The sequence below is a fragment of the Siniperca chuatsi genome, linkage group LG10 (genome assembly GCF_020085105.1).
Source record: "Siniperca chuatsi isolate FFG_IHB_CAS linkage group LG10, ASM2008510v1, whole genome shotgun sequence".
Classification (NCBI taxonomy): Eukaryota; Metazoa; Chordata; class Actinopteri; order Centrarchiformes; family Sinipercidae; genus Siniperca; species Siniperca chuatsi.
This window is the reverse complement of record NC_058051.1, coordinates 18147778-18173201: the sequence shown is the minus strand read 5'-3', so window position 1 is coordinate 18173201 and position 25424 is coordinate 18147778. Positions and strand designations below refer to the sequence as shown.

General features: G+C 39.9%; 2 protein-coding genes across 7 annotated transcripts in view; both read right to left on the bottom strand.

Annotated features, from left to right (window-relative positions):
- Window positions 1-9419, bottom strand: part of cacna2d3a (calcium channel, voltage-dependent, alpha 2/delta subunit 3a) — a 125753-nt gene extending 116334 nt beyond the window's left edge. For 2 of the 6 annotated variants that reach the window (XM_044209820.1, XM_044209825.1), the window contains exons 1-3: window positions 9268-9415; window positions 6573-6817; window positions 1595-1867 (exon numbers count right to left, since the gene is read on the bottom strand). The gene's annotated coding sequence lies outside the window, so the exon portion shown is untranslated. Of the gene's footprint in view, window positions 1-1594; window positions 1868-3370; window positions 3479-6568; window positions 6818-9267 lie in introns of all 6 variants that reach the window. The other 4 variants (XM_044209817.1, XM_044209816.1, XM_044209815.1 and 1 more) reach the window with 4 other exon arrangements.
- A 948-nt stretch (window positions 9420-10367) lies between these two features.
- Window positions 10368-23736, bottom strand: atp6ap1lb (ATPase H+ transporting accessory protein 1 like b). The gene is made up of 7 exons (XM_044209827.1): window positions 23504-23736; window positions 15966-16003; window positions 15306-15388; window positions 13665-13903; window positions 13239-13289; window positions 12835-13078; window positions 10368-12471 (listed from the first exon to the last, which is right to left on the bottom strand). Exons 1-7 carry the CDS (start codon window positions 23635-23637, stop codon window positions 12235-12237), a joined length of 1026 nt encoding a protein of 341 aa, XP_044065762.1. The 5' UTR covers window positions 23638-23736; the 3' UTR covers window positions 10368-12234.
- Window positions 23737-25424: the final 1688 nt, after the last annotated feature.

Sequence of the window (25424 nt, the reverse complement as noted above, 5' to 3'; positions counted from 1 at the left end):
TCCATCTTCACACGCCCACAACCCTTCTTGTGTCTCCTCCAACCCTCCATTTCCTTAGTTGTAAATGGTGTAATCACACCTGATTTTGGAGAGCAGAGTGTACCTAAGCTGGTGGTACCTGGGCTGTACCTGGCATTTCAGCAAAGACATCTTTGATGGTTCCTTTTCCTTCCAATAGTGATGTCTTTCAATTCCCCCTTATGACCCTTCAATGTAAAAACTGCAGCTTTAAATAGGACATATTAAGTCATCTTAACTATTTTCTTTCAATAAATCTTAACTGAATCTGAAATCTGAAAAAGAATTTAGCACAGGAGCATTATTTTTGTCTTGTTATATTATACACCTAGTCAAATTAATTTAAAAAAAAAAAAGTCCCTGGATGCCCCATCTCAACCTGCTGCAATTATGCCGAATTAAAGAAGCAAGAAACTATTATCTAAAGAGCATTTATCTAAAAACATCTGTTTTGTCGCACTGACTATATATTTTCTCCTAATTTTACCTAAAATTCTCAGATCTCAGTTCTGACAAAATGATCATTGTCATTCTTTGAGGTCATATTAATATACAGGCAAGATTATGCTGTGTGCTATAGGAGGTGTATTTCATGTGCACAGCAGTGGATTATAAGCATTTGAGGATAATTTTAAACATCCAAACAATTGTAGTTTAAATGTGGAATGACAACTGCAAAGGAGTCCGATCTATGGTTGCACTCAGAAGCTAAAATATGTTCTGTGTTGTTGATCCTAAAGTATTTACATAAACTTGACAAACTAATGAGATGCCGTTGATATTACTGAGAGATGATAGTTTTTCTCGAATACCAAAATGTCTCTAAAGTGTCATAAAGAATTTTATACAAACTACATGAGACTATGAGCATGTGTGAGAGCTTCATCATTATGGCCATGTTTCCTTTTCTGTTGTCCCTTGTTTGACCTCAGGGCTACACGCTATCCTGTATCTCTAGCAGCTCATTAGCACCAAGGTCAATTCTGCATACCACTATAGAATAAAGGATCAGTGGAAAAGGGTAGGCATATTGGCATGATTAAACTGGATATGCTGCTACTGGATATGCAGGGTTATTTTTTTTACTGGACTACTGTACTGAATTACTCAGAATATAACCTACCTACATTTAGGTGGTATTTTAGTACCAGTGACAGGTGTGAATGAGCAAGGCATGAATAGTGCCTTCATGATACAACACGGGGCTTTTTAGGGAACTGCACCTTTGACTGAGAGTTGTTCTCAACTATGGTCATCATAACCAGATAAATCCCACTGTTCCATCCTACAGGTCTAAAAACAGTCCTTGTTATACATTTAGTCACTTACCGTCTATTTTATGTGTTAAAACATGGGATGAAGTTGTTATATTTTATACTTAGAGCTATTGCTGAGCCAAGGCATCTCTGTCCAGGCTGGTTTGTATTTACACTAGAAGGCGGGAGGTGGGAAATTGTGTCTGTGGTGAGCATCGATGTTCTTATCTGTATAGACAGTGATGGGCTCAGTCCCATTAGTGCCTGGGAATTTCAAAGCACACCATAAATAATTCTTTGTTACAAGGCTCAGAACTCACCTTGCTCCAGAAATATCTCCCTTAATTCAATTAATAATGAGATGCCAAAGACTTTCCTCCATCAGCACTGGCAGAGAAGCAGACGACTGTATTTGATGAGATGGAACACGGCTGCCTGTGAAATACGCACTGTCATGGATCAAAATATCCACTGCATGCAAGATTCATGTGCTCAGAAAACAAGAACAAACTGCGCCAAGCTTTGCCACGATGAACAGCAGGGGGCGGTGGGGCCTCAATGTGGGAGAGGTGAGCTTATGCCTGGTGTGTCACCTGTGAAATCAGGACAGGAAAAGTGAATGATTACTGGGCTTTCCTCTTTTACTGGAAACTGTGTCCTTGAATTAAACATTCAATCTCTAATCTAAGGCTGAATGTGCTTGTACAAGTAAGTTGTTTGAAAAGCAATGTTAAAGCAGATGGAAAGTGAATGAAGGCTTTTGGGAGAAATCATCTTCAATAGTGGCTGTCAGTATACAGTACACTAGGTTGAATAGATGATTAAAAAGCTTATGCTCAGAGATTGACTTGTACTCTTGAGAGATTCCTCCGGTGCTGGTGAAAGGTAGCCTAATTTTCCAGACTGGCATCTCTTCTTTAGAAAAATTGATGTGGATGTTTAGATGCCATTTTAACACATTTCGAAAACGCGAGAAAGGTTTTCCCCACGGGGTACCATTCAGTCACAATCAGGAAACTGCTCATTATTTATTATATCAAATCTACCTATACTTTAGAGATGTTTAATAACCTAATCCAGAGTAAAAGAGGTACTATATAAATACATATAATGTACATTTTAGTTTGTAAGATGAAAAGCAGTTCCTGAGTTCAGTTCAGAAATTCCTCCTTGGATAAATGGTGCCAGAGACTATCTTGGCTAATGTTCCCATTTTCTATAAAACTTTCACCTGAGAGTATCTGCACAGCTGGCCTAAGGCATAAGCAGAATACAGTTAGCAGCTGCTTAGGGCCTCAAAGCCTCCCAGAGCAGATAATAACAGTCCTCTATTCAGTTTTTTGAATTATTTAGGAATTTAAATTAATAATCTTTTTTTTTACTGTTTTTACTGTTGTATGTTTGCACTTTAGTGAACTTTAATGAACAGATAATGTTCAGTCAAATCACTGTCTGGTTAGGAACCAAATGGGCTGGGCAGTGTTTAGATTGGAAGTCTTTTCATGAACCACTAATATCCAGCATAGACGGTGTAGTCCCTCATTCGTCCAGGAGTGTTCCATCGTAGAAAAGGTTTCTGTCGTAGTCATATGGAAGTCATTCTCAATTGAGAACTTCCAGATGGGAGCCGAAACGTCTTGATTCTGAAAACAGTGTCCAGATGACTACGACTGAAACCTACTGAAATAATATCTTAATGACAACAAGGTAGTTTGGTCTCTGAGATCTTCTTCAAGGGACATCTAAAACATTTACTCTATTTAAAAGGTGAAAAAAAATACATAAAACAGTACTATAATAAGAGCGAAGGAACCTGGAAAGTTTCATTTTTACCAACAGGAATCCTTTCATTTATATCACTGCATACCAGATATCATACATTCCAAAAAACAGCATGTTAAATGTTACACCTTTAACAAGGCAATGCCATTTTCTGTATATTTCTTGTATGTTTGTATGCTATTGTATGATTACATATGAGAAATGCTTTTAAGATCAACATAGCTGTTTAAATTAACCAGTAAGCAAGTAAGTAACAGTAAAGACAAGCTCCAATACAGCAGACAGATCGGGAGGAGATGCAGACCTGCACAGACCTGCACAGTCCTGCGTCTGGTGTCTTCTGACAAGCAGTCAATAGTGAAAGAAAGAAACAGCTTGCTCAGCAAAAGAAAAGAATAGAGTGGGAAATAGGGGAAGATATTCTGTGAAAAGCAGGAGGAGAAGAGGGTGAAATGAGTGCTTCAGGCTTTCTTAAAGGACACCAAAGATTAATTTGTCATCAAAAATATCTACAGAATGGGATGCATATTAGTGAACATAATTGTGTTTAAAAGCAATTATACACCAGTCATTTCCTTTGCTCAGAGATAGGAATCAGAACATTAAGCCATTTATGAAAGAGAAATGAGCTGATAGAGGACTGCAAGACCCATAGTTGCAAGGGAACTGTGGTATTGGTGACCCACTATACAGTAGTTGCCAAAGAACATCATGAAACCGAGAAATACTGGCATGTTATTTTGTTAAGACTCCGAATAATCTATGTTCTTCTATGTGATTCAAAACTCATTTGCTTGTGTGTTTAGATAGTAATTGTACCTTTGCCTATGAACCATGCTGACAAAAAGAAGAGAGGATGTTTGGCAAACAATCCCACTGACCGTGACCTTCACGTATATTGTAAGAGCGACCAGATATATTTCCCCACCACCAAACTGTGTGGCAGCTACAAGAACCTCAATTAGCCAAGTAATTAGGTCTTATATCAAAACAATGAAGTGCCTGGGTGAGGAGGGACAGAGAAGAGAGGGTGGATAGAGTTTAGTTTAACGAGGAAAGGGGAAAACAAGGATTTATAGGGAGATGAAAAAAGTTGGAGAACACAGGTGAAAGGAAGACAGAGAGAGACTGGAAGAGACAGGAGGAAGCCATCTACGTTTAAAAGGCTAAAGAATAAATGAGAGAAAGAAGAAGGTGCTAGAGAAAGAGGCCAGTAAATTGAAAGCAACTGGAGCAGAGTATGACAGAGGCAGAGAAAACTATAATCTGTGTTTAGACTGTGTTTTGCTGGAAATAAGTGAGTGTCACCCTGGTGTCAAATCAGCATGGCTCTCCACACCTGTGGGTTGTGAGGAAATGCAAGAGCCAGGCTGACTTCTCAGCTATCTCACGGACACACACCGTTAACCGATGCACGTATTTTTGCAGGATTTTTATTATTATTATTATTATGTCTGCCAACCCATCTCACCACTCTTCTGCATTTCTTGTCATTAAAAACTGCAATTTGGAATCAATGATGTTGATTGAATTAAATATTTTTAAGAATCTGATGCAGATTCAGTAACTTTTATAACTCATTTTGTGATAACTAACTTTTATGACAACAGGAAAAAAGATATTCCAAACACTCAAGAGAGCAGCACTTCAGGTCTGACAAGAGGCCACTACATGTCAGTGTCACTTTCTGAATATAATGTGTTTGTGTATGTACAGTATGCAGGTATGCATGCATGATCATCCATCCAGTCTGTCTCCTTTTCCCATGCTTACACTTTACATGGTGTCCTCACACTGGGGTTGTGTTCAGATGCAAAGCAAGCCAGGTAAACAAACAGAAAGCAGGGATTGTGCTGTGTGTGTTTCTGTGTGAGATATATATATATATATATATATATAAACACACACACACACACACACACACACACACACACACACACCTTAAACGACAGTAATGCTTAAAGCACTATGACAACATGCATAATTAAAAGCACTCTACCTAAAAATAGAAGGTTGGGAAAGGGAGAATATGGAAACAAGAGTGAGTGAGAAATGAGAGACAGACAGAGAGGGGTAACGGAGGGCTGAGGGATGTCCACAGTAATAACAAAGCAGAAAAAAAAAATCCAATGCACAAATTGTTTGGATAGTCTGACTTTTGTATTAGGGAGTAAACTTGTCAATTTTCTTTTCCATCTTCAAACAAACAGTGTGAAATGACTCAAGCAGCTGTCTGATTGCCTGAAAGAAAAGACTTGATGGGAGAGGTGGATTCATTATGTGGGGAAATAACAGGCAGCCGATGAAGACGTCTGTGATATTTGCATTATTTTGTGTAGCAGATTAAAAATGGCATTAAAATGCTCTACATTCACAACATGTTCACGATTGATTTGCCCAAAGCATGCCATTCCATTTTACATTCCAGTCACTTCAATCAAAGAAAAAACACCTTGCTGTTATAAGTTCTCTCCTTACCCCCATTATTCTCCGTCTCCCCTTTATTTCCCCCTCCCTCCCATCATCAGCGTATTTCAGATATGCAATCTCCTTTTTATCTTTTTCTTGTGTCTCGTTGGCCGTGCCTCAGTGCACCTTATTAAAATGTATATTTTCAAATCATTCTTCAAAGGCGAACTGTTTGCCTAGAGAACCAGAGCCATACCCCATGTTACAGGAAATTACACTGAGACTGAGCAGAACCAGATAGCCCACCTCTTTCTTGCCGCCTGCTTTCTCTGTATTGGTTTGGCAACACTGTGTTACGCAGCTGCAAATCATATGACAAAACACTGTATACTTTCAGTCATTATATTAGGTTTTCATTGTTTCATCAGATTCTGAAATGCCGCCCAAGCACTTGGCACTTCTGTCAAAACAACCTATTTTCAATCTTTTATAGAAGCAAATATGTATCTCTACAGCACTCAATCTATACCCAAAAATCAAAACAAAATACACATTCATAAAACAACCAAGCACATCTTTAAACAAAATGACTGAGCTACTGTAGAACAGCACATAGTGAAACTCCTCTGATTCACCCTTGGACTGTTTATTTGTTTAGCCTAGGCTTTCTTGTTGATAACCAACTCACTTGCAATGATAACATGCCCAAGAGGCTAAAATGAGGCCATTCACTGCGGCTGTGCTGATAGAGGATGAGGAACTTGGAGGCTGGGATTGGCTTAACTGTAATGTTCAATTAATAGTCAACTCACCGAGTCCTACTCCTAGCGCACATCAAAGTGCCCCATTGGGCCAAATCAGTGATTGACATTACAGAATAATCCCAGGCACTGAAGGGCTGAGCAATATCATCTCTAACTATTTACTACAGTGGACGCATCAAACAAGGAATATAAAAAGAGAAATGGAAGAAAAGGTTGAATAATAAAAGAGGAAGAGGAGTGTCATCTTGTCTTCTGCCAGTATTATTTTAAACAGACATCAAGTCAGGTGTGTAAAAAACGTGTGAACACAGATTCCTAAAAGGATCCAACTTCACCCACCTACCATCCTTAGTGTCCTTTCCATCTCTTGCTCCCAGAATGCAAAGCAGCTTAGACAGTGGGACCCCGTTACAGTTTGGCTGCAACAAAGGAGTTGCTGCAGGAGTTGTGGCGTACCCTGCGGGCCTGTGCTTTCTGGCTGGCAGCTTTACATATAAAACAGGCAGGCCTATCTGTCTCTGTACAGGCTGCGGCCACAAAGTCCGAATCCCCAGCTTGGAGCGCTCTGAGGATCCTTGCTCTGGAGTTCTGCACAGGGAGAGATTAACAACAAACACTAAACATGACTCTTCTGTCCATGTCTCAGAGAAGGAGGGGAAATTATGGATCACTGATGGAAGTTTGGTCAAATAAGTCTCCGGCTTCACTGTCAGCATAAAGAATCTTTGCGCCTGTCGTTCAAAGCTGTTGATGAACCTTCTTTATTCCTCCTTGTTTTTGTGTATTGTTTGTTCAATTTAATATGACGCTTTAGCACTGTCATGTTGCAAGCTACTGTTGTTCAATTTGATAGAGTTTTAGTCACGTTTCAAGTTATTGGCACTGACCATGGTACTCTCTGCAGCAAATAAAAAAAACATTTTGATGCTGTCTTTCCTTTGGCTTTCATAACTGGTCACAGTAGGTGCAAATCTTAATGTATTATAATTCATTTATCGAGAGTTACAAGACATCAAGAGGTAGCCAACAGAAACTGTGACACAAGCAAACACTGACATCTAGAGCATGTTATATGAAGTTACACTTTCTAAGTACAGATGTGAGGCACATTCAGAGCAAAACAGGCCTATATTTTTAACCATGACCGGTTAAGAAACAAACAAAATGTTGATTTTTCATCATTAAATCAAACTCTTCAACTATGAATTTAGCCCAAATCTGTATGGTCAAAAAATGAAGGACTGGGCCTTTAAAGGGCAGACAAACCTTTGACAATAACCTTCCTCACAATCTTTTGAAAAATATGCAGCAGCTTTTTGTTATTGTATGGCTTCTGTACTTAAGTACTATATCTATCTTACAGACCCATAAATGATTCATTAGTCAACTGACAAAAACTTAATTTTTATGGAAAATCTTGAAATGTATTATAATGTATCAGAAAATCTTGGTCTGAAGTTGAAAATTTAAATAAATTACAACGCACAAAAAACACTATAAAAACACTGGCCCACACTGTATCTGGTCTTTCTGATATGGAGAATATCACCATATTTGACCACCTGTGAGCAATGTACATTTTACAAGTGTCTTATAGTACAGAATGCAGTTGTTCACTGCAACGCACATTACTGAATACATAGCTATCCTGACCTCTAGTGGATGTATTATGAGATTACATGCGCAATGCATTCATTAGAGTCACCAGCCATCGCAACCCTTGTCTGTTCCACTATATCAGTGAGCAACTTGACATGTTAGTTTGCTACAGCCCATCTGTGTAACCTTAATAGCCAAAATTATCTCTGCACATCATAAAATAAGTTACCCCAAAGAATGACTACTAATGAAATCTGGCAACAAAACAAAAAGGTTAATCTAAAAGTGTAGGATACTACAATAGGCATCTGTTTTACACGCAAGGTTGATTTGTTTCCTACATTTCAATTTTGAGGTTCTATGTTTTAGAAGTCGAAAGTTCACACATTTGATGTAGTTAAAGCTCGGCAATTTATATAATCTCTTTGTTTGTCCCATTAATCAGTGTGCATAAGGACATTTTGTTGTCTAGATCTGTCTGTGGAGTACTTTGGTCCACAGCAACATATCTCAACAACTACTGTACTGACCAAATTGACAACAAATGCCACACTGATGTTCAGGGTCTCTCAAGGATCAATCATGATATTTTTGGTTACCCCCTGACCATCTCTTCAGCACCAACATCAGACCGGAACTTCCACTGATACACAAGTATAACACTTTTCATATTGTACACCCTATGAGCTTTCCTCTGGCCTTACACTCATTCCACTGCACACAATCTGTCAAACACTAATGACCAGATGTCCATGAAATTTGCTGGATATTGAAAATATAATGTACACCAAACAATTATGTTGCACATGATTACAATGCATTGACAAGAACACAGCTGACCACCTGAACACACCATATATTACAGGCAGTGTTGTAGTGGATGTTACTTGGAAAATGTAGGCTTAATTGATTACTAATAAAAACAGTACAAATGAAAAAAAAAGGCTAACTAACACAAAACAATTAACAGCAGAAGTAGTTAGTTACATTACCAATTAAAGGTGCCTTCTAACAACTTTTATTAGCTATAAGATTCTGTGAGGTGATTAAAAATTTGAGTCTTGAAAAGATCTCCTGGGGGTTGGTTTATGCTCAGGCATTGCAGAGGTGACTTGTTAAGTTTAGGGCTAAGATTGGCTTGAGGTTAATGTTTAGGAAATATTCTATCATTACGGGTATCACAGAAATACCTTTAAAGATACAACTCGTTGTTCCATAAAAAAAAAATAATTTCCCTATGTAGGGAACGCTTATGTGTTTGAATGACTAAAGTAAGAAGTGTTGAGGTCATGAACTGGGCGTTAACGTTAGCAAGTGTACTGTAGAGTTGTTCTCACAGTGAAGCCCTTCAACTTTCTACAAAACTCAAGTGATTCATACCAGTGGTATCAGCTAAGAAGACACAACATGCAGCCATAAATACACAACTCTGGGGTTACCTCCTGTAGGCGTATTCCTCGTCTTTTGCTGCCTCCGCACACTTCGGCAACTGAAGCTGAGAGAGGACACTGATATCAACCGTCAGTCCAACGTCTGGTAAGGCAGCAAACAAGCCGACTCCCTGAAATATCGAAATAAGTCTACTGGCCTACTAGTAATTGTAATGCAGTACAAAAGTAATCACATTACTAAAACGACTGACTACTTTCTATCACTGGTTACAGGTGTCACAAGTGCTAGTTGCTAGGACCACTTTAACCACTAGATGTCACTGTAGAACCTGTCTTCACAAAATGACAATTGACTGAGAAAATACAGTTGTGACTTTGCCTTCTTTCGTTTTGCTCGGTTGTGAATGACATGGTCTTATTTTTAATTTAAATTAGTTCTGTCCAACTACTGTTTGTGATGTTGAAAAAAATCCAAACTTGCAGCTGAAAATGATATTTGAATGATATTAACATTTCAGTGGCGCAGTGTTCTTTATGTGGTGTCATGTAAGCCGAGCATACCTGCAGAGTCACAATAATCAGTTGTCGCTGCCAACTCTTAGACTAGGGCACATGCTGTATGACATTGCATTTGAGTAAGGTGAGTAGTTTAGTCTCAAATAAACAATAATAATAATAGTAAGCAACTAAAAATATGTGTAGTTGAAACTGTAGGGTCTTGGATACAGAGAGCATCTTATGACCAGCAGAAGAGAGATGACATTGTGACATGTGGCTCTTATTGAGACTACAAATTATCATATGGCTATTATTGCCTATGAAGTATGATTGAAAGTGTCTGATTGGACAGGTGCCTTTGGGTAAACTGTCCCAGTCAGGGGTACTGACATTTTAGGTCAGAGAGAGGTGAGAGGAGAGAGCAGATGGCACTCAGGAGGGGAGACAGAGCTGGCAGAAGACCTGGACGTTGGGTTGGAAAGCTGTGGGTTAAGTAACGACACATTTTGGGAAATATATTATGCAATTAAAGTAGGGTTTGGTACCGGTTTGATTGTAATTACCAAAAGGAAAACCTTAGCAAAATATGTGATTAGGGTGCTCCTGTATGCAGTACAAAACAACTACTTAACATATAAACACAACACACCTTTTCCTCTGAATATCATTTATTGTTCAGTCTACATCGGTTGGTCCTTGGACAAACCGCCTCCTCTTATTTCATAGTTTGCAGGATACATTAATGACCAAAGAACACATTTCACACTGCTACAGATTGACAGAACTGCCATATCGAATGTTAAGATATCTATTTACTGTCATGCTGAGTGTTTTTATCAGTAGTAATGACTTACTGATGCTGTTACTGCTGCTAGTGTGGCTTCTGGCATAATAATGGCATCTATAAGTCCCAGTGGGTGGACGGCATTCCATAGTATCGTCCTTCTATGGTAGGAATTTGTACTGTAATGTACAGTTAGATGAAACTGGACCTGACATTGTCAGGTCCAGCTTAAAACAAATAGACAGACAGTGTAATATGTTAATACTTTGTAGAAAAAATCATATGCATTGATACTTTCACCAATCCTCATAGCACAATGTCTTATTTGTACCTATGTTTATTAGTTGTGCAATATTTGAAGAAAGTAAACAGCTATGATCATATAGAGATCTTAATTGTATCTACAGCTTTGTATATCCTTTTGGTTATGAGGATTAGCATAGTCATCCTGTACCTAATAGTATTTCATGATTACATTGTATATAAAAAAGACCTCCGCAGAGTGACACTTCTGTACATGTATGTATTTTTGTTTTGTACATAGCTGTAACTGTTAGCTTTCATTTTCACATTTTCTCATTCTGTCTCTCACCATATTTTATGGCAACTCCTTTGTAGCTTCACTTTGGCAGTCAAACCCAGTGGTGTGGATGGAGGACCCATGGCCTCCCTTGTCCAAACACTTGACTTTCAGAGAGTCAAGTCATCGCAAGACCTGCATTCCTGCCATGCCCTCAGACGGGCAGTCTTGTGCAGCAAAGTTCCTTGTATAGTCTTTGATAGTTTGTTGTTAGTGCTTTCGCAACTAACCAGTGTTGTGCTAGTTTGTAGAACCCCCTTTGTCTGGCTGGTCTGTAAAAGGCTGTTTCACAGTTAAGTCCCAAGCAGCAGTCTTGTTCAGGGGTGGGGTGAGAGATGCCAGAGGCTCTGAAGGGCCAGTAGTGCTGGTCCATTCACTCCAGCCAGGTGCTAGACCAGTGGTTCCCAATATTTCCCTTCACTTACACTCAAAAGCTTTTCAAGCTCCTTCTACTTTGTGCCATATTTGATTATTTTAAGCTGCAAGTCATGCAAGACTCTCTGTATTCCTTATTATTAGGAAACACTGTGCTAGCCCAGATAGACCAGCCTTTTATGGCATGCAGCTAATACGGCTATTTCAGCTATAAAACTGGCTGTTTGAAGTATATATTTCTTGCAGCAGTATTAGACAAAGTACACTGTAATGAAAGCTGGAAAGACAATGTGTGTGATGGAAGCTTGTAATATGACACTTGTGAGCCATATAATACATACATATAATCAGGAGCATCTGATTTTAGCTGTATTAGCTACAGGTGCTAGCCTTTTGTGGTTTTAATGGCTGACTGGGGTAAAGGCCTGTATATGCTGTTGCCCTTCAGGGCCCCGGGACTGTCCCTGACCTTTGACATTAGGATCATGAACCATCTCTCAGGAAGAGACTTGAACATCCAAAGGCCTTATTCAAAATATGGATGCCAAGATGCAGGTCAATGAGGAAAGAGGAAAAAGTATCCGACCACGGTCTGCATTTACTTAAAGTAGTTAAGACTTAAAAGGTTTTCATATAAACAGGCAAAGTTGTCATTGTGTTGAACAAATATTCTGTGGAGGATACTTTTCCACTCTTGTATTCACTTGCACTCCCCTCAGCTTTGCTTCTCAGCTTTCTCTCTCCCTCTCTCCCCTGTCGTCCTCCAGGTCTTTTTCCTTCACAGGCTGTTCTTGTCTGGCAACTCAGCCTCTGGACTACGGGGAAAGTAAACGGTGGCTTTGTGCTCCTCATAGCGGTCGATGTGCTTGAGGTGTACCACCATGTGCAGGGCATAGGCTAAGACGAGGAGCAGGATCAAAGATGTCACCAAGCCCATCAGGATGGCTGGTGTCAGGAAAGTGGCACAGTCACTAGCCGACGCAAACTTGTCTGACTGCACATTGAAGGCCTGGATCTGGAAGAACACAGAGAGAAGGCGGAAAGACGAGATTAGGCTAATATAACAGAGGGCAACTGGCTCTTACTGGGCTTACCAGGCACAGAGACACTAGGCAGATGGACAGGTTGAGACAGCCTAGCAGATAGCTAAACAGACAGTGAACAGACAGATTGACAGACTGCCAAACAGACGGTAAACAGATAGACCGACTGACTGACAGCCAAACAGGCGGAACACAAAAGGAAATGGCTGGCAAACATACAGACACATGCACACATGTGGGAAACAGGGGGAAAAGACTATGATAATAGAGTGAATGTGCAGACATTACTAGAAGAGTTACACAACGAAGGCTGTGCCCCTTGTGCGATTGTGTACCTGGAAATCAGTGAAAGTGATGTGCCAGTTAGCGGATGTGTCAGTGTGGGAGCTGGGCACTAGCAGGGTGTCATATTTGTGCAGGCTGCTGACGTGTTGGCAATGGTAGGATGAAGTGGCAGGAGCGTAGACCTCGCTGGCATTGAAGGTAGCCTCCTGGGTCCAGTTGTAGTGGATGTGAACACTGTCTAGTGTAAACCAGTTTTGACCAGCTGCCTCATAAAAAGTGTTTGACATCTGAAGCCTGGCAGAAGAAACAATGTTAATTACACACATGTGCACTTGTGTATATTCTAATACAATAATGGACTGCTCAATGTGATAAATTTAACGTTCTGCCTAGATATCTATTTTTTTAAGATGTTGGTCAGTGAAAATATTTAAAGTAAGCATGTGCACTTTACCTGATTACTAGACCTCGCAAGTCTTCCACATCACCAAACCTCAATGAAAGCCTGTGGCAAAACAAAACGACTAATATTAAAACATCTGTTTTAACACAGTAACTCAGAAAAAAATTCAAGTGACCACAGCAAATATTAAACTATTAGTCTCTTCTAGATAGAGTACTTAGCATTTCCTTAGATCATTTTATTTCTATTTCCATGTCTAATAGTAAGTAGTATCAAACCGATGCTGATTCCTTGGCTGTGTATGTAGATAAGTGAGCTTTTGTCATATTTGTCTAGCACACCTCCATCCTGTCCATCCATGTCATAATGTCATCTCTCTTCTCTAGGCCTATACGTGCAACGATTCACTATAAACCAAAATGAATTCCTTGAACACAAGTTGTACTTCTGACCCTGTCTGTCACAGGTTTGACTTACGTAGCTTTCTCCTTGGTGCAGATGGAGCCTTTAGTGTCTACGGGTGCGTTGGTGTTGAAGACCCTCTCAGTCAGGTCAATAAAGGTATGGTTCCTGTAGCGGATTGCCAGGCGCTTTGCCTTGAACAGAATGCAGGTCTTCCCATTGTAAGACACGCTCAGTGGGCCGTAAGGCCCCATCAGAGACTGGAGCAGCTTCCTCTTACTGTGAGACATCCCTGGCTGATGCCAGTTAAAAGGCTGTAAACATATGAAGAAAGGATTAAGCATAGGAGAAGTAAAGAAACTGCAGTGAACTGGCAACCAAAGTGTGGGCAGAAGCAGATTTGCATTTTGTGACTGTCCTCTAGAGGGCGATCATATTTTTATTCAGTGACATACTGACATAAGGTGTGCCCCAATTCAGGGGCTGGATACTTAAAAGGATGTAGCCCACAAAAGGTGTGTGCCCTAAAGGTTTTGTGGATCCTGCTCCCTCTTAAATACGGGTATCTAGCGTCACAAAGACCAAAACAAACAGTGCATTTGTGCCATCTTATTCAGCTGTTGAATCAATAAGTTTATCACCAGGAAGTTGACTTCAAATGGCCAAAATGTGTTAAGACCAGTCATAAACTAGCAGGAATTCAGTCCAGAAATGCAGACTTTGGGGGATCCAGCCACTGAACAGGGACACAGATATAAAGACCATACATTCAAGTTATCCCATTCCTCAATAAACATTATGCAGCTATTTCAGTCAGATCATTCTTCTTCAACACCATGCATCAGTGCGATCTGTGCATATCGCCACCTACCAGCTCTTGATATGCTTTGCAAGCCTGCTTTGGTGCATAGCCTACTGAACCTCCCTCTTATGCATGTTGTGATATTTAATTTCAAATTTAAAAAATCACTGTTCTTTTAAACTTGTCATTCTGACCATAAAATGTCAGTAATTTGTAAAGTGCAGTGTTCCAACCACCACTGAATCTCAAATGAGGAAGGAGCAGTGTTGTATTCTCTGTGGAAAACAGCAGCTTTCCAAATTTGCATGTAATAGTGTGGTAGCTGTTTTTCTGCATTTCTGCACTGTGCAGATAGAAACTGCCCCCTCTAGCTTTTTTAATCTCTTTGCTCAAAGGCCACATCTCATTGGGGGGCATTTGGGCTAATCCAGCACTATTTTACAAGACATGAAAAGTGGCAGTCACAGTGGTTATGAAGTGGTTCTTAATAATGTTTTTGTTTGTTTAATGTAAAGTATTTGAATAATAATTGGAAATGCGAGGTAACTGAGATGACATTTACCAAAACATTTAAAAGCTACAATACTGACTACTGTAGCTTCGGTGAGGTTCCTCCAAGAAATCAGTTAATCTATATGAAACCGATGTAGATGTGCCTGGATGCATCAGCTGATACAGCATATAGTTTCACTGAATTTTCAGCCAGAGTGGTCCTATGTGTGTCAGGGATGTTTTACCTCTGGTGAATGTGAGACCAACAATATTTCCATATCCAAGGTCAAGCAAAGTGTGGCTGAGTGAGTATGCTCTGTTTTGCTTGCGTGCATCCCAGTGTGTGTGTCTGTGCGTGTGTTTGTATATACGGATAGAGGGCTGATGGTGGAGATAGTGAGAGAGGAATAGAGAGTGCGTACCTGCAGTATTCTCCTGAGTGGGTTTTCATCTTCAGGCGTCAAAATAACCTCTTCACTTTCTAAGCCGTACCCACCATCTTGACCTGAAACCACGTACACACATTACTGCACCATGAAAGATTATATCAGTATACATATTAAGCTGATTGCAATGCTGCATTGCAGATTGCAACATAATCATAAAGGTTCAGTCGATTTCACACACGCCACAGACACACACACATAAGCACAACAAGATCCTGCGTACACCTCGGTGCTCAGGCTCCTATCTATTTCCAGTTGTTTTGCGTCATCAGTGTGACTCATCAGCAGTTTATTTCACAGTTACGGTAGTACTGTTCAGTGTTTACAAATACTGCTCATCTCGTTCCACCAACCTATGATTTGCGATCATATCATTTAAAAGGAATGTCTCCTTCCTTTCTTCTGTGTTTTTGTCAAAGGGCCTAAATATAGCCACACATCTGAATTGCCACTGAGGTGTTTGTATCACACACACACACCACACTTCAGAATCTGTTTGTATTCCAATGTAGCAAAGATGTCTCTAGCATTAAGAATGACATTTGTCAAGACTATCTATCTAACACATCCACGTCAAAATTACCATGGCAGGTTTGATTGAATCAGGCCTTGTGTCACACCAGATTTGTTACTTACTTGATGTGACTCTTGTTGCTTGTTTGGGGTCCTCTTTGCTGTGGAAAAGACAGAAGATGCAATAAGGTCTTGCGATCACAAGATGCAGGGAAATGTTGAAGGTTTTTCTTTTTTTGATAATGCTCCATAATATGTACGCGGTGCTTATTTAGCATTTTCCCTTGAACGGGAAAGTTAATTGTCAACTGCTGCAGCAAACAGAAACAAAAAACAGCTTTGCAGGCTAGTCATATATATATACATAAACACTTCTAAGAATATTATGTTGTAAAATGGATTTTATAAACTTGTAGAAGTTTTTGTATTGTCAATGTTTGTATATTTAGTCATAAATATAGTGTAAGTATATTGTTGTATTGAATATGTATGAAAGTGACCATAATGTTAAAATAAACAGACTTATTAAATTACACATTTTGCAACACATACGATCCATAAAAACTTTTTTTTACACGGGACTACACAGTGCACAACTGCAGAGCACTCAGTATAAACTCAGAATACTTTGCCCACAGAATTTTATTAACAGTTTACAATGTAAATAGGTTCGCTTGGTGTCTGTGTTGCAGGAATTCAGTATTTGTGTGGTGTATTTCTTTTACTAAATGACTGATCTTTGATGTAGGGCTGACCTACATAGTGCACAAGGAACAGAGGACAAACTATTTTCTTTTCCGCCACGTGTTTGCCCTTGCTGTCAAGCTCTCAGTTTAACCAAACCCTGCATAGCCTTGGACTTCTTGAAGCTTAGGCTGATCCTTTTAACTGTCTAATCAAAGACGTAATATGCCAGCAAAGGGCTGACTGAGCAGCGCTGACTTGCCAGTTTTGCTTGTTGTCCACCCAATGCTCTGACTGTGTGGTCTGTCCATGCCTGTCTGTAGTGATCATCTGTTCTGATTTGCTACTCTTCACACAATAGCCAGTTTTGAGCTTGAAAAAGGTAGACCTGTGGGAGTGACAACTAGTGTCTGTCTTCTGTGTGACGTCACCAGGCATTACTTCAGTCTGTTTGTTTATCAGGTTTGGTCATAAGTATTTTTATGAATTGCAGCACAACAAAAGCAATGTCTGTAAAGACGTTTATCTGTGACTGATATTGTCTTTGTTATCTTTGTTATCTTTGGTTGAATAGTAATGCTGTGATCTTGTAGGAAAGGCCTTTTTAGAAGATATGCAAGTTAGACTGAGGATGACCTGAATTTTTATGCTAAATTTAAACACACAAAAGCCAGTCAAGAGGTGTGACTACTGTTGTCTAGGACTGTTCACATTTTGTTTTTCTCAACTGGTGAACGGGACACTGGTGGAACTACCCTATATACTGTAGTTAAGTTATCTATTACATTTTGTAATAAAAAAAGGGTTAGGAAATAGCGATTCAACAAAAGTCAGTAGAGTGCAGTCTTGTGATTTGTGAGGGGAGAGTTACATGTAATCTCAATTTGTAACATTATGAGGCTTGTGGGGTTACTGTTGGTGATTGCAAGAAAATTACATACACATTCAGCTACATTTTTTCTCATGTTCTTATTTCCATAATGTGAAGGGAGTATGGGGCCATGTATCTTATAACATTTATTTTCTCATTTGCCTTTCATGCACAAAATCTCAAATAGTTGGAGTGGATTTTCAGATTCAACAAACAAATGTCACTATAGTGACGTGAAAAGATCCATCATTTGACATTTTCTCTGATTGGCTCAAGGGCTGAGTTGTTGACTCATTCATCCATGCCATCTGTGGATGCCATGCACAATATCTCAGACACAGCTGTCTACATATTTTTTCAGAATGAAGAAATTATGCATCCCTCTAGTCCATTCTGACATTTTACAAAATTTACTCATTGATCCTGGATGGGCAGTGCAATTTAAGATCAAAACAAGGTGAGCAGACTTGGGCAGCAGCTATAACAAATGAAAAGGTATTAGGAGGTCATGTGTCTAGTAGTTTTAGGGTAGGATGCCAGACATATCACTACCAGCAGCCTGGAGCAGTTATCTACCCGTCTGGTGCAGTTCCACCTGGGCAATATTGTGTAGTTTAGTGCCAGATGGATTAGGATTAGTGGTAAGCACAGGGCAGGTCCACTGGAGCCCAAATATGGAGAGCCGTAGGCCCTGAACAAGATAAAGAGATTAAGGCATGATGTCAGAGTCGACAGCATTATGGACAGTTCAAGTGCTAATTAATACATCTGAACTGACCTCCGAAATCGTGACTTACTGTACACCCATCCAGTAAATTTTGACTTTTACCATGACCATTATAATCGAGTTAAGTCCTACTGGCCGAATGAAGCAGTTTTAGGTTATTTAGTTAAATTTGTGTAACTGGAATCCCCTCATGAAATACAATCAAACATAAACATGTACTTTTCTTCTTTATTAGACTTATTTCTTAGATCTATATTCACTGAATTGTTCATATTTATTATATTGGACTTACACCAGTATAAATAGTATCAAGTATCAATATTATACTCATAATAATCTTATTGTTGTACTGTTTATTATTATTTTTTATACTCATTTATTGTTAATAAAAAAGGTTGCTGTACTCTTGACTTTGTTTCGGGTCACCTATCACACAGCTGTAAAGTAATCAGGTGGGTTTCCTCAGTAAATTAAATTGAAATAAGCTTCAGTCCAGTTGAACAGATAATGATTGCTACATTATGATGTCTGTAGAATGTGAGTGAGTAAGTGATCAGCAGGGAGGTACTAAGCTGTCATTTGCTGTAAACAAGCTCTTCAACCTACAAACTTGTGTGTGTCCATGTGGGTACCACATCCAACGTAAGCATCATGATTGGCTAAATTAGAGACTCTCTGGGATTTGTGTGTGTGTGTGTGTGTGAGCACATGCTGGCACATACGTGTAGACATTCCTATGAACTTGCTTGTATGCAATATCTGCATCTACTATTTCATGGGTAACAATATGAAAGTTTACTTATATGGTAAATCCAAATATTTACATTTGCCCAGGTGAATGCTGGGTAAGCATGTTTGTATATGAAAGAGCTGCCAAAGGCACAGTGCTTTTGGCAGCTGGCAGTTGTGCCTGAAACCTCAGCAGCATGGTAGATACTTGGACGCTGCTCACTTATCACCTGCACTGATATGTGAAACGTATAACAACATAAAGGTTAAAAATGCCCCCTAGACATCAAAATTTCATATCTGATTTACATATTTATGAATTCATGTAAACACTGCACTGTTACAGTCGGTGATTAACAACGGTTTGTGTCATTGTAGACAAGCTGCATATGCAACCCTCCCCCCAGCCCATCCCAAACGCAAGTGAATAAGCACTCCTTCCTCTGCACCTACCCAGGCCTCAGCTGGCTGAAAGGAGCCAGAGGAGTCTGTGAGTGTGTGAGTGCTAACTAAAGCCCAGTCGTTTGTTCCTGTGCCAGTTTCGCGAGGTCAGCAACCCAGGACTGCTGCGGCCCCGTCATTGGCTCAGCCTGTCACACGGTGCCTGGGTGCTGAACAGGCCCTTTATATAATCATAGCCATGCCAGAGCCACTCCTTGGCTCACACAACCCTAAATATGTGCGCACGCAAGTGTACAAACATGCACCTGCACATAACATAAATCTAAATCACCAGTACAAGATTAACCTGAATACATTATGAAGACTGTCAGTCTGTTATGAGTACATTTATTTTTAGGTAAGTAAGTGTCTGGCTTTTAAATATTAACAACAATGAGAATCATCTATGCTACTGATGGTATCTCGATCAATACATTTTCACTGAGTCGATTCACTGGGCATCCTTATTCAAGTAGATGGATAGCTGATTATCATCCCTCATCTTTGCCTCTGCTGTGTGCTGCTGAGTAGAGAGAAGGTGTGGTGGCTGCTCCCCAAACTTGTAAACAAATCCTCTTCGCCTCTGCTACCACAGAGTGCTGAGCTACTGCACTCTGACTGACTCTTTGTAAACCAGGATTGGCCCATCCAAGCCTCTACGTCCTACTACAGGAAAACAGTGTTGGGGAGTGACAGCTAGTTGTTAGTTTTGTTTGAGTACAGTAGTTAACTATTTTCTATGTGATTCATTTAGTTCTTTGTAAACTACAAATTTCATTGAAAATATTACTAGAACACAAAAGGTAATATTTAGCAATTGACTGTGGACCTTTAGTGATTAGATTTTGGTTTCTCAGCCTAGAGCCACTGTCATTGTGTATATCAACAGTGTATCAGACTACATGTTCTTGTACTCATATTTCCTTATATTGTGCCTACATTAAATTTTCAAACCCAGCTATGATAGTATTTCACAATGTACAGGGTGGACTAGTAATGTTTATCTCAGAGATTATTTTTGAGGGTATATGTAAAGTATATTCTAATTTCATTCATTAAAAAGTACTCAGTGGTTGGGTAAATGATTGTGTCCCTGACACGGTAGGAAAACATGTCTTAATCCCACACTGTGCAGGTGCCGGCCTATTAATAGATATATTAGTGCAGATTAAGAGTTTACTAAAATGCCGCTCAGAGCCCTCAGTGTAGCTTTGATTGCAGCTTCAAATTTGACCTCAGGTCAAGCGCTAGAGTTATCTAAATCTTCCTACGCCTCTGAGATCAAATGCATCACTGCTGGTGTGTACATCCTAACATCATGACTGCATTGAAACGGTCAATAGCACATATTTCTTGTCATGATTATTTGCCTTTGACTTTGATCTTTTCTCACTCTGAAGTTAAATAATGTGTGAATATTGCTAAAATTGGCTGTTGGACTTTTAACCTTTCTTTGAAAAGGGATCACTGATCAATCTTCCACTGGAAATCCAATACTTTGACCTCTAATCTGTGTCTATATTTGGGTCAGGTTGTCAGTGTTTAAAAGCTTTAAGATAAATTTAAGCAAACAAACTTGACACTGTGTCACTATGTTACACTGCTGATTGACAAATATGCATGTAAGAGTAAGTCTTGCAGTACAGTTTGTGGCTTTGAAGCATCTTTTACTTGTTACCTGTAGTTTAAAAAAAGTGTTTTTATTTTCAGAATTCCAGATGATTATTTTGTAGTTTGAGAATGAGTTAATATGCAAAGATGCATGATTCTTGCGCTGGTCTAATTGTGCTGACCCCATTTAGTCTTTGTACACATTGTCAGTGGCCAGTTTTCATTAGATAGTGGGAATGATGTAATGTAACTTGAGTATGTGTGTGTGTGTGTGTGTGTGTGTGTGTGTAGCAGGCTCTAGAAATTGGGTCATATTTAACTAACTTGTGTAATAATTTGAGAAATTTACTGGGCCAGGTTAACTAAACACTGCTTTTCATTGGTAATTGAATGAAGTTTTTATCGTAATTAAAATGTGTGACTTGTATATCTAAAACTTGATTAATTTTTAAATCTTATTCTGCTTTTTAAATGTTCTACTTTACTCATTTTCTGTTGGCAAGAGACATGTTTTTAAAACAATCTATCAAAAGCTGTGTGGGTCACTTTGTTATCTAGTAATTCTGGAAAATACATCTACTCTGTTTATCTTTGAAGTTCATGCTACTCATTATGACATTTGTGATCAGCTTTGCACGACATTCATTTAATTCCATCTGCTCTCTTCAGAGTCTTGCAATAAAAAAAGCTTATAACAGTGTCAAAAAAATGTCATTTTCATTTGCAAACAACTATAAACTACAGCTGCAAAATCTCATCTTGCAGTAGTTTTCCTCTTATTCTCTCATATGATAGACTAAATTACAACTTAGTCTTTGGACCCCTGAACTTTACCAATATTGGGATCATATTCATTTTCAGCAAAAATGTATTATGCTTGGATTGTTTCATAATAATTGCTACCATAGATATTATTAATTATATAAAATTGTATAAACATGGAGAATTTATCAAATTATGTATGACGTTTTGAACTCCAATTATTTTGTTATAAACAGGGCAAAAGTCTACAGGAAAGACATCACTATTTCTAAAATGTACTTCTAACACATATCCTTGAAAGTATTTGGATGATAATGAATGGGGTAAAAACCATATAGTTGGTCCTTTCAGGCTAGTATTTTTAATAATATTGTAAAGCTCTTGGCTATCAATCTTAGTCTAATTCCATATTTGTCATAGTACCACGCTCGTCAGTGACCACAGAAAATTGCGCTTACTGAACATTTTCTCTTTAGCAGTAGAGGCTTCTAACTCACTGTACCTTTCCTTTTGCATTTCCAACCAATGTTATGCACCCTACAAGGTCTCTGAAATGAAAGGCATGAAAGGCTGCTCTTATATAAGCATCTTGGAGTGTGTCAGAGCCGAGAACGGAGCTGTGACTGGGGACTGCAACTATTACGTTGCAGAGTTACGTACAAAGTTTGGTCCAGGGAATAGGCTCAAAATCCCAGGAGAAATAAATATAGCCTTTCTCTGTTGGAGTGACTGCAGTAAAAAGTTGAGATAGGGATCTGTCAGGGTTTTGCAAACACTAGATTGAGCTGGAATGAGAGCAATCCCATGAGTCTCTGTATTTAATTCTAAATCCAAGTTATCTGTGCCCTCGACTTGCAAACGTGTGTACAGATAACACTGTGCAATAAATGAAAGCATGACAGTAATAATCTTGTATACTTTGTATCTGTGTATTACTTTCCTGAAAGTGCAATAATAAGGCAAATTGTTTGAATAATGATTAAAGAGCATTGTGTCAGAAACCGCAGAATATTATGTCTTTAAAGCATTTGCGCTATTAAGGATTGTGTGAGCCACCATGCATGGCATACTTTCAATAGCCTTACAGGGCTTTGGCACAATATTATTGGTCTTTGCCTTGATGTCTCTGTAAGCAGGCAGGAACTGGTGCTAGCAGAGGCCCTGACTGCCGGCTCAGCCCCGTCCCTGTGACACTGTTGTGAGTGCCCCAGGTTTGATCCCTGAATATTTTATCCAGATTTGACCTGCAGGACTGCATGTGCATTATGCAGACATGGCCCGGCTAGAATTCCCTTCTCCACTCTTCCTCTCTCTCTCTCTCCCTCTCTCTCTCTCTTTCAATGACTGCATCAGTAAACAGACCCCAACAGACCATCCCTGATGCATCATCTCCTCTCCCCCCTGTCCCATCCTTGTTTACCTCCCCTCCATGCTGCTTCCCCTCTTCTCTCCTCTCTCCTTTCCTCCCTCTCTCTGTACCTCTCCTGCAGGCCCACTGCCCCAGCCTTCTTTAGCTCCCTTCTGCTAGACCAACACTACTGTACAGAGACAACAGCCCCATCCATGATCGATGAGCAACGTCTGATGCAGTCCCCAAGACTGAGACAAACAAAGCCTCGCAGCTCAGCTCTCTCTGATACACCAATACTGCCTGCATTCACGATTTGTGATACACCCAAGGTGAGATCAGGAGAAGGGAAGGGAGGTGAAGGAGAGAAAGAAAGACCCTGAGAGAACACATCAGTATCCCAGCATCCCTGCATGCATTTCCCTGTACCCCCAACCCCCACCCCCACACCCCTCCTCTGTTCACAGCCATAGAGAGGATGGATTTACCTTCTGTCCAGGATTTCAGGCACTTCGTCATAGATGAGTCCCGGCTGCAGCACTTCCTCAGTGAAGGAGAGCCCAGGCCGGCTGAGAGCGGACAGCAAGGCGAGGGAGCAGAGGAGGAATGCGTGTGTAGCCATTGAGACAATGAAAGGAGACTGCCGCTAGTTGAGCTCCGCTTCATAATCTGCTCTCCTAGCAGTGCCTATCTCCCAGCTCCTCTGACTGGCAGTTACCGTGGCCAATCAGCAGCGAGCAGAGCCGATCAGCGTGCGTCATATTCCCCTCGCTGCACCCTCCCTCCTCCTTTCCTCTCCCTCCCACCCTACTCCCTTCTCTGTCATCCTCCCTCTGCCTCTCTCACTCTGCTCACCCTCCCACATCCACTCCTGTGCTCTCTATCTTCTCTTCCTCTCTACCATGCACACATAGCCGCAGGCAAGCCCTAAGTATAGACAGCAGGCTCATTCTTTTTCATAACACATCTCATCGTACCTATGCTACCTACAAATAAAACACTCATACCCACGTAGAGACACGCACATACTCACACATGTATCCACAGACATGTTGGCACACATGCCAGCACACACTCTGTCACAGGAGCAGGCTCACAGACACACACACACACACATTTCTGTGGAAAATCACCTGGGAATGTCAAGGTCAGATTGTGTCGGAGGATAGGAGGATGTTGACATCCACAAAAAAAAAACAGCCATGACTGCATGACCTAGATCTCCAGTGTGCTGCCACAATAGCAGAATTAATTCACTTGATCTATGTGTTGTTGTGAGCACCGAGAGGGCCTGCGGCTGAGGAAATTGTCCACTGAGGCTGCAAATATGGATGACAGGAACAGCTGAGCAGCCGTGGGATGAGGGTCCAACCCTGACGACGATGACGGCTGATCCCATTTCCTCTTCATTTAGCCCCTATGCGTGTGATGCCTCAGGATCTTGATACATCCTCTCATATCTCTTATTTCCATATCCAATGATGTGATGATTTTCAGAGCAGAACATTAAGAGTGGTTATATAACCAAATGTTGTGACCTACTATCATGGATATTCACATTGATGCGTGGCAATGATTCACACTAAAAGAGTGACTGCAGAGCAAAATTTTAGATTCCCCCTGTCATTAATCAGACATTAAATTTCCTCTTCAAAAACAAATTTTGATCTAAAATAGTTTGGCCTTCGTCACTATGTTATGGAGATATTATGATTAAGACCTTTCCACTGAACACTCAATGTAATAGAATGTCCTTAAGCAATGTGTAAGTGTATGCGTGTATATGTATATGTATATATACTGTACAATATGTGTCATAGTCATAACACACTGGTTGACTATGACACACACACACATCATCTATCTATCTATCTATCTATCTATCTATCTATCTATCTATCTATCTATCTATCTATCTATCTATCTATCTATCTATCTATCTATCTATCTATCTATCTATCTATCTATCTATCTATCTATCTATCTATCTATCTCTCTCCATTACCCGATTGTTCCAAAGATTATTTAAAGTAATATCATTAAGACACCATGTATATCATGTATATCATTCTGTTTGCATGTGTATGTGTGTTAAAGTATTGCTGAGGGTATGAGAGGTCAGCTGTGTCTCCTAGGCCATACAGCAACAGGAGGTAACTAAAGGCTGTCTCAGCCCTCTACGTCTGCCTGCCACGGTCACTTCAGCAGGCCAGCATGTCAGTCTACTGGATGGAAAGTGCAAACTAAACTGTCACTGCTGCCATTACAGACTGACAGCATCACAGAACATCCCACAGAAAGACATCCAGGTGTGACGACATTAAATGAAGATATTACCCTATGATGTCTTGTAACATTAGGTCCAACATTTCATACTGGATACACATCTATCCATAATGGGTGTTTAGT

What these genes read in the sequence shown, in the direction of transcription:
- atp6ap1lb (XM_044209827.1), bottom strand. Translation starts at nt 23,637, where the DNA reads ATGGCTACACACGCATTCCTCCTCTGCTCCCTCGCCTTGCTGTCCGCT. An exon ending in AGCAACAAGAGTCACATCAA is followed by an intron (nt 15,389 to 15,965) that starts GTAAGTAACAAA and finishes ACGTGGTTTCAG; the next exon opens with GTCAAGATGGTGGGTACGGC. An exon ending in TCACTTTCACTGATTTCCAG is followed by an intron (nt 12,472 to 12,834) that starts GTACACAATCGC and finishes GTGTTCTTCCAG; the next exon opens with ATCCAGGCCTTCAATGTGCA.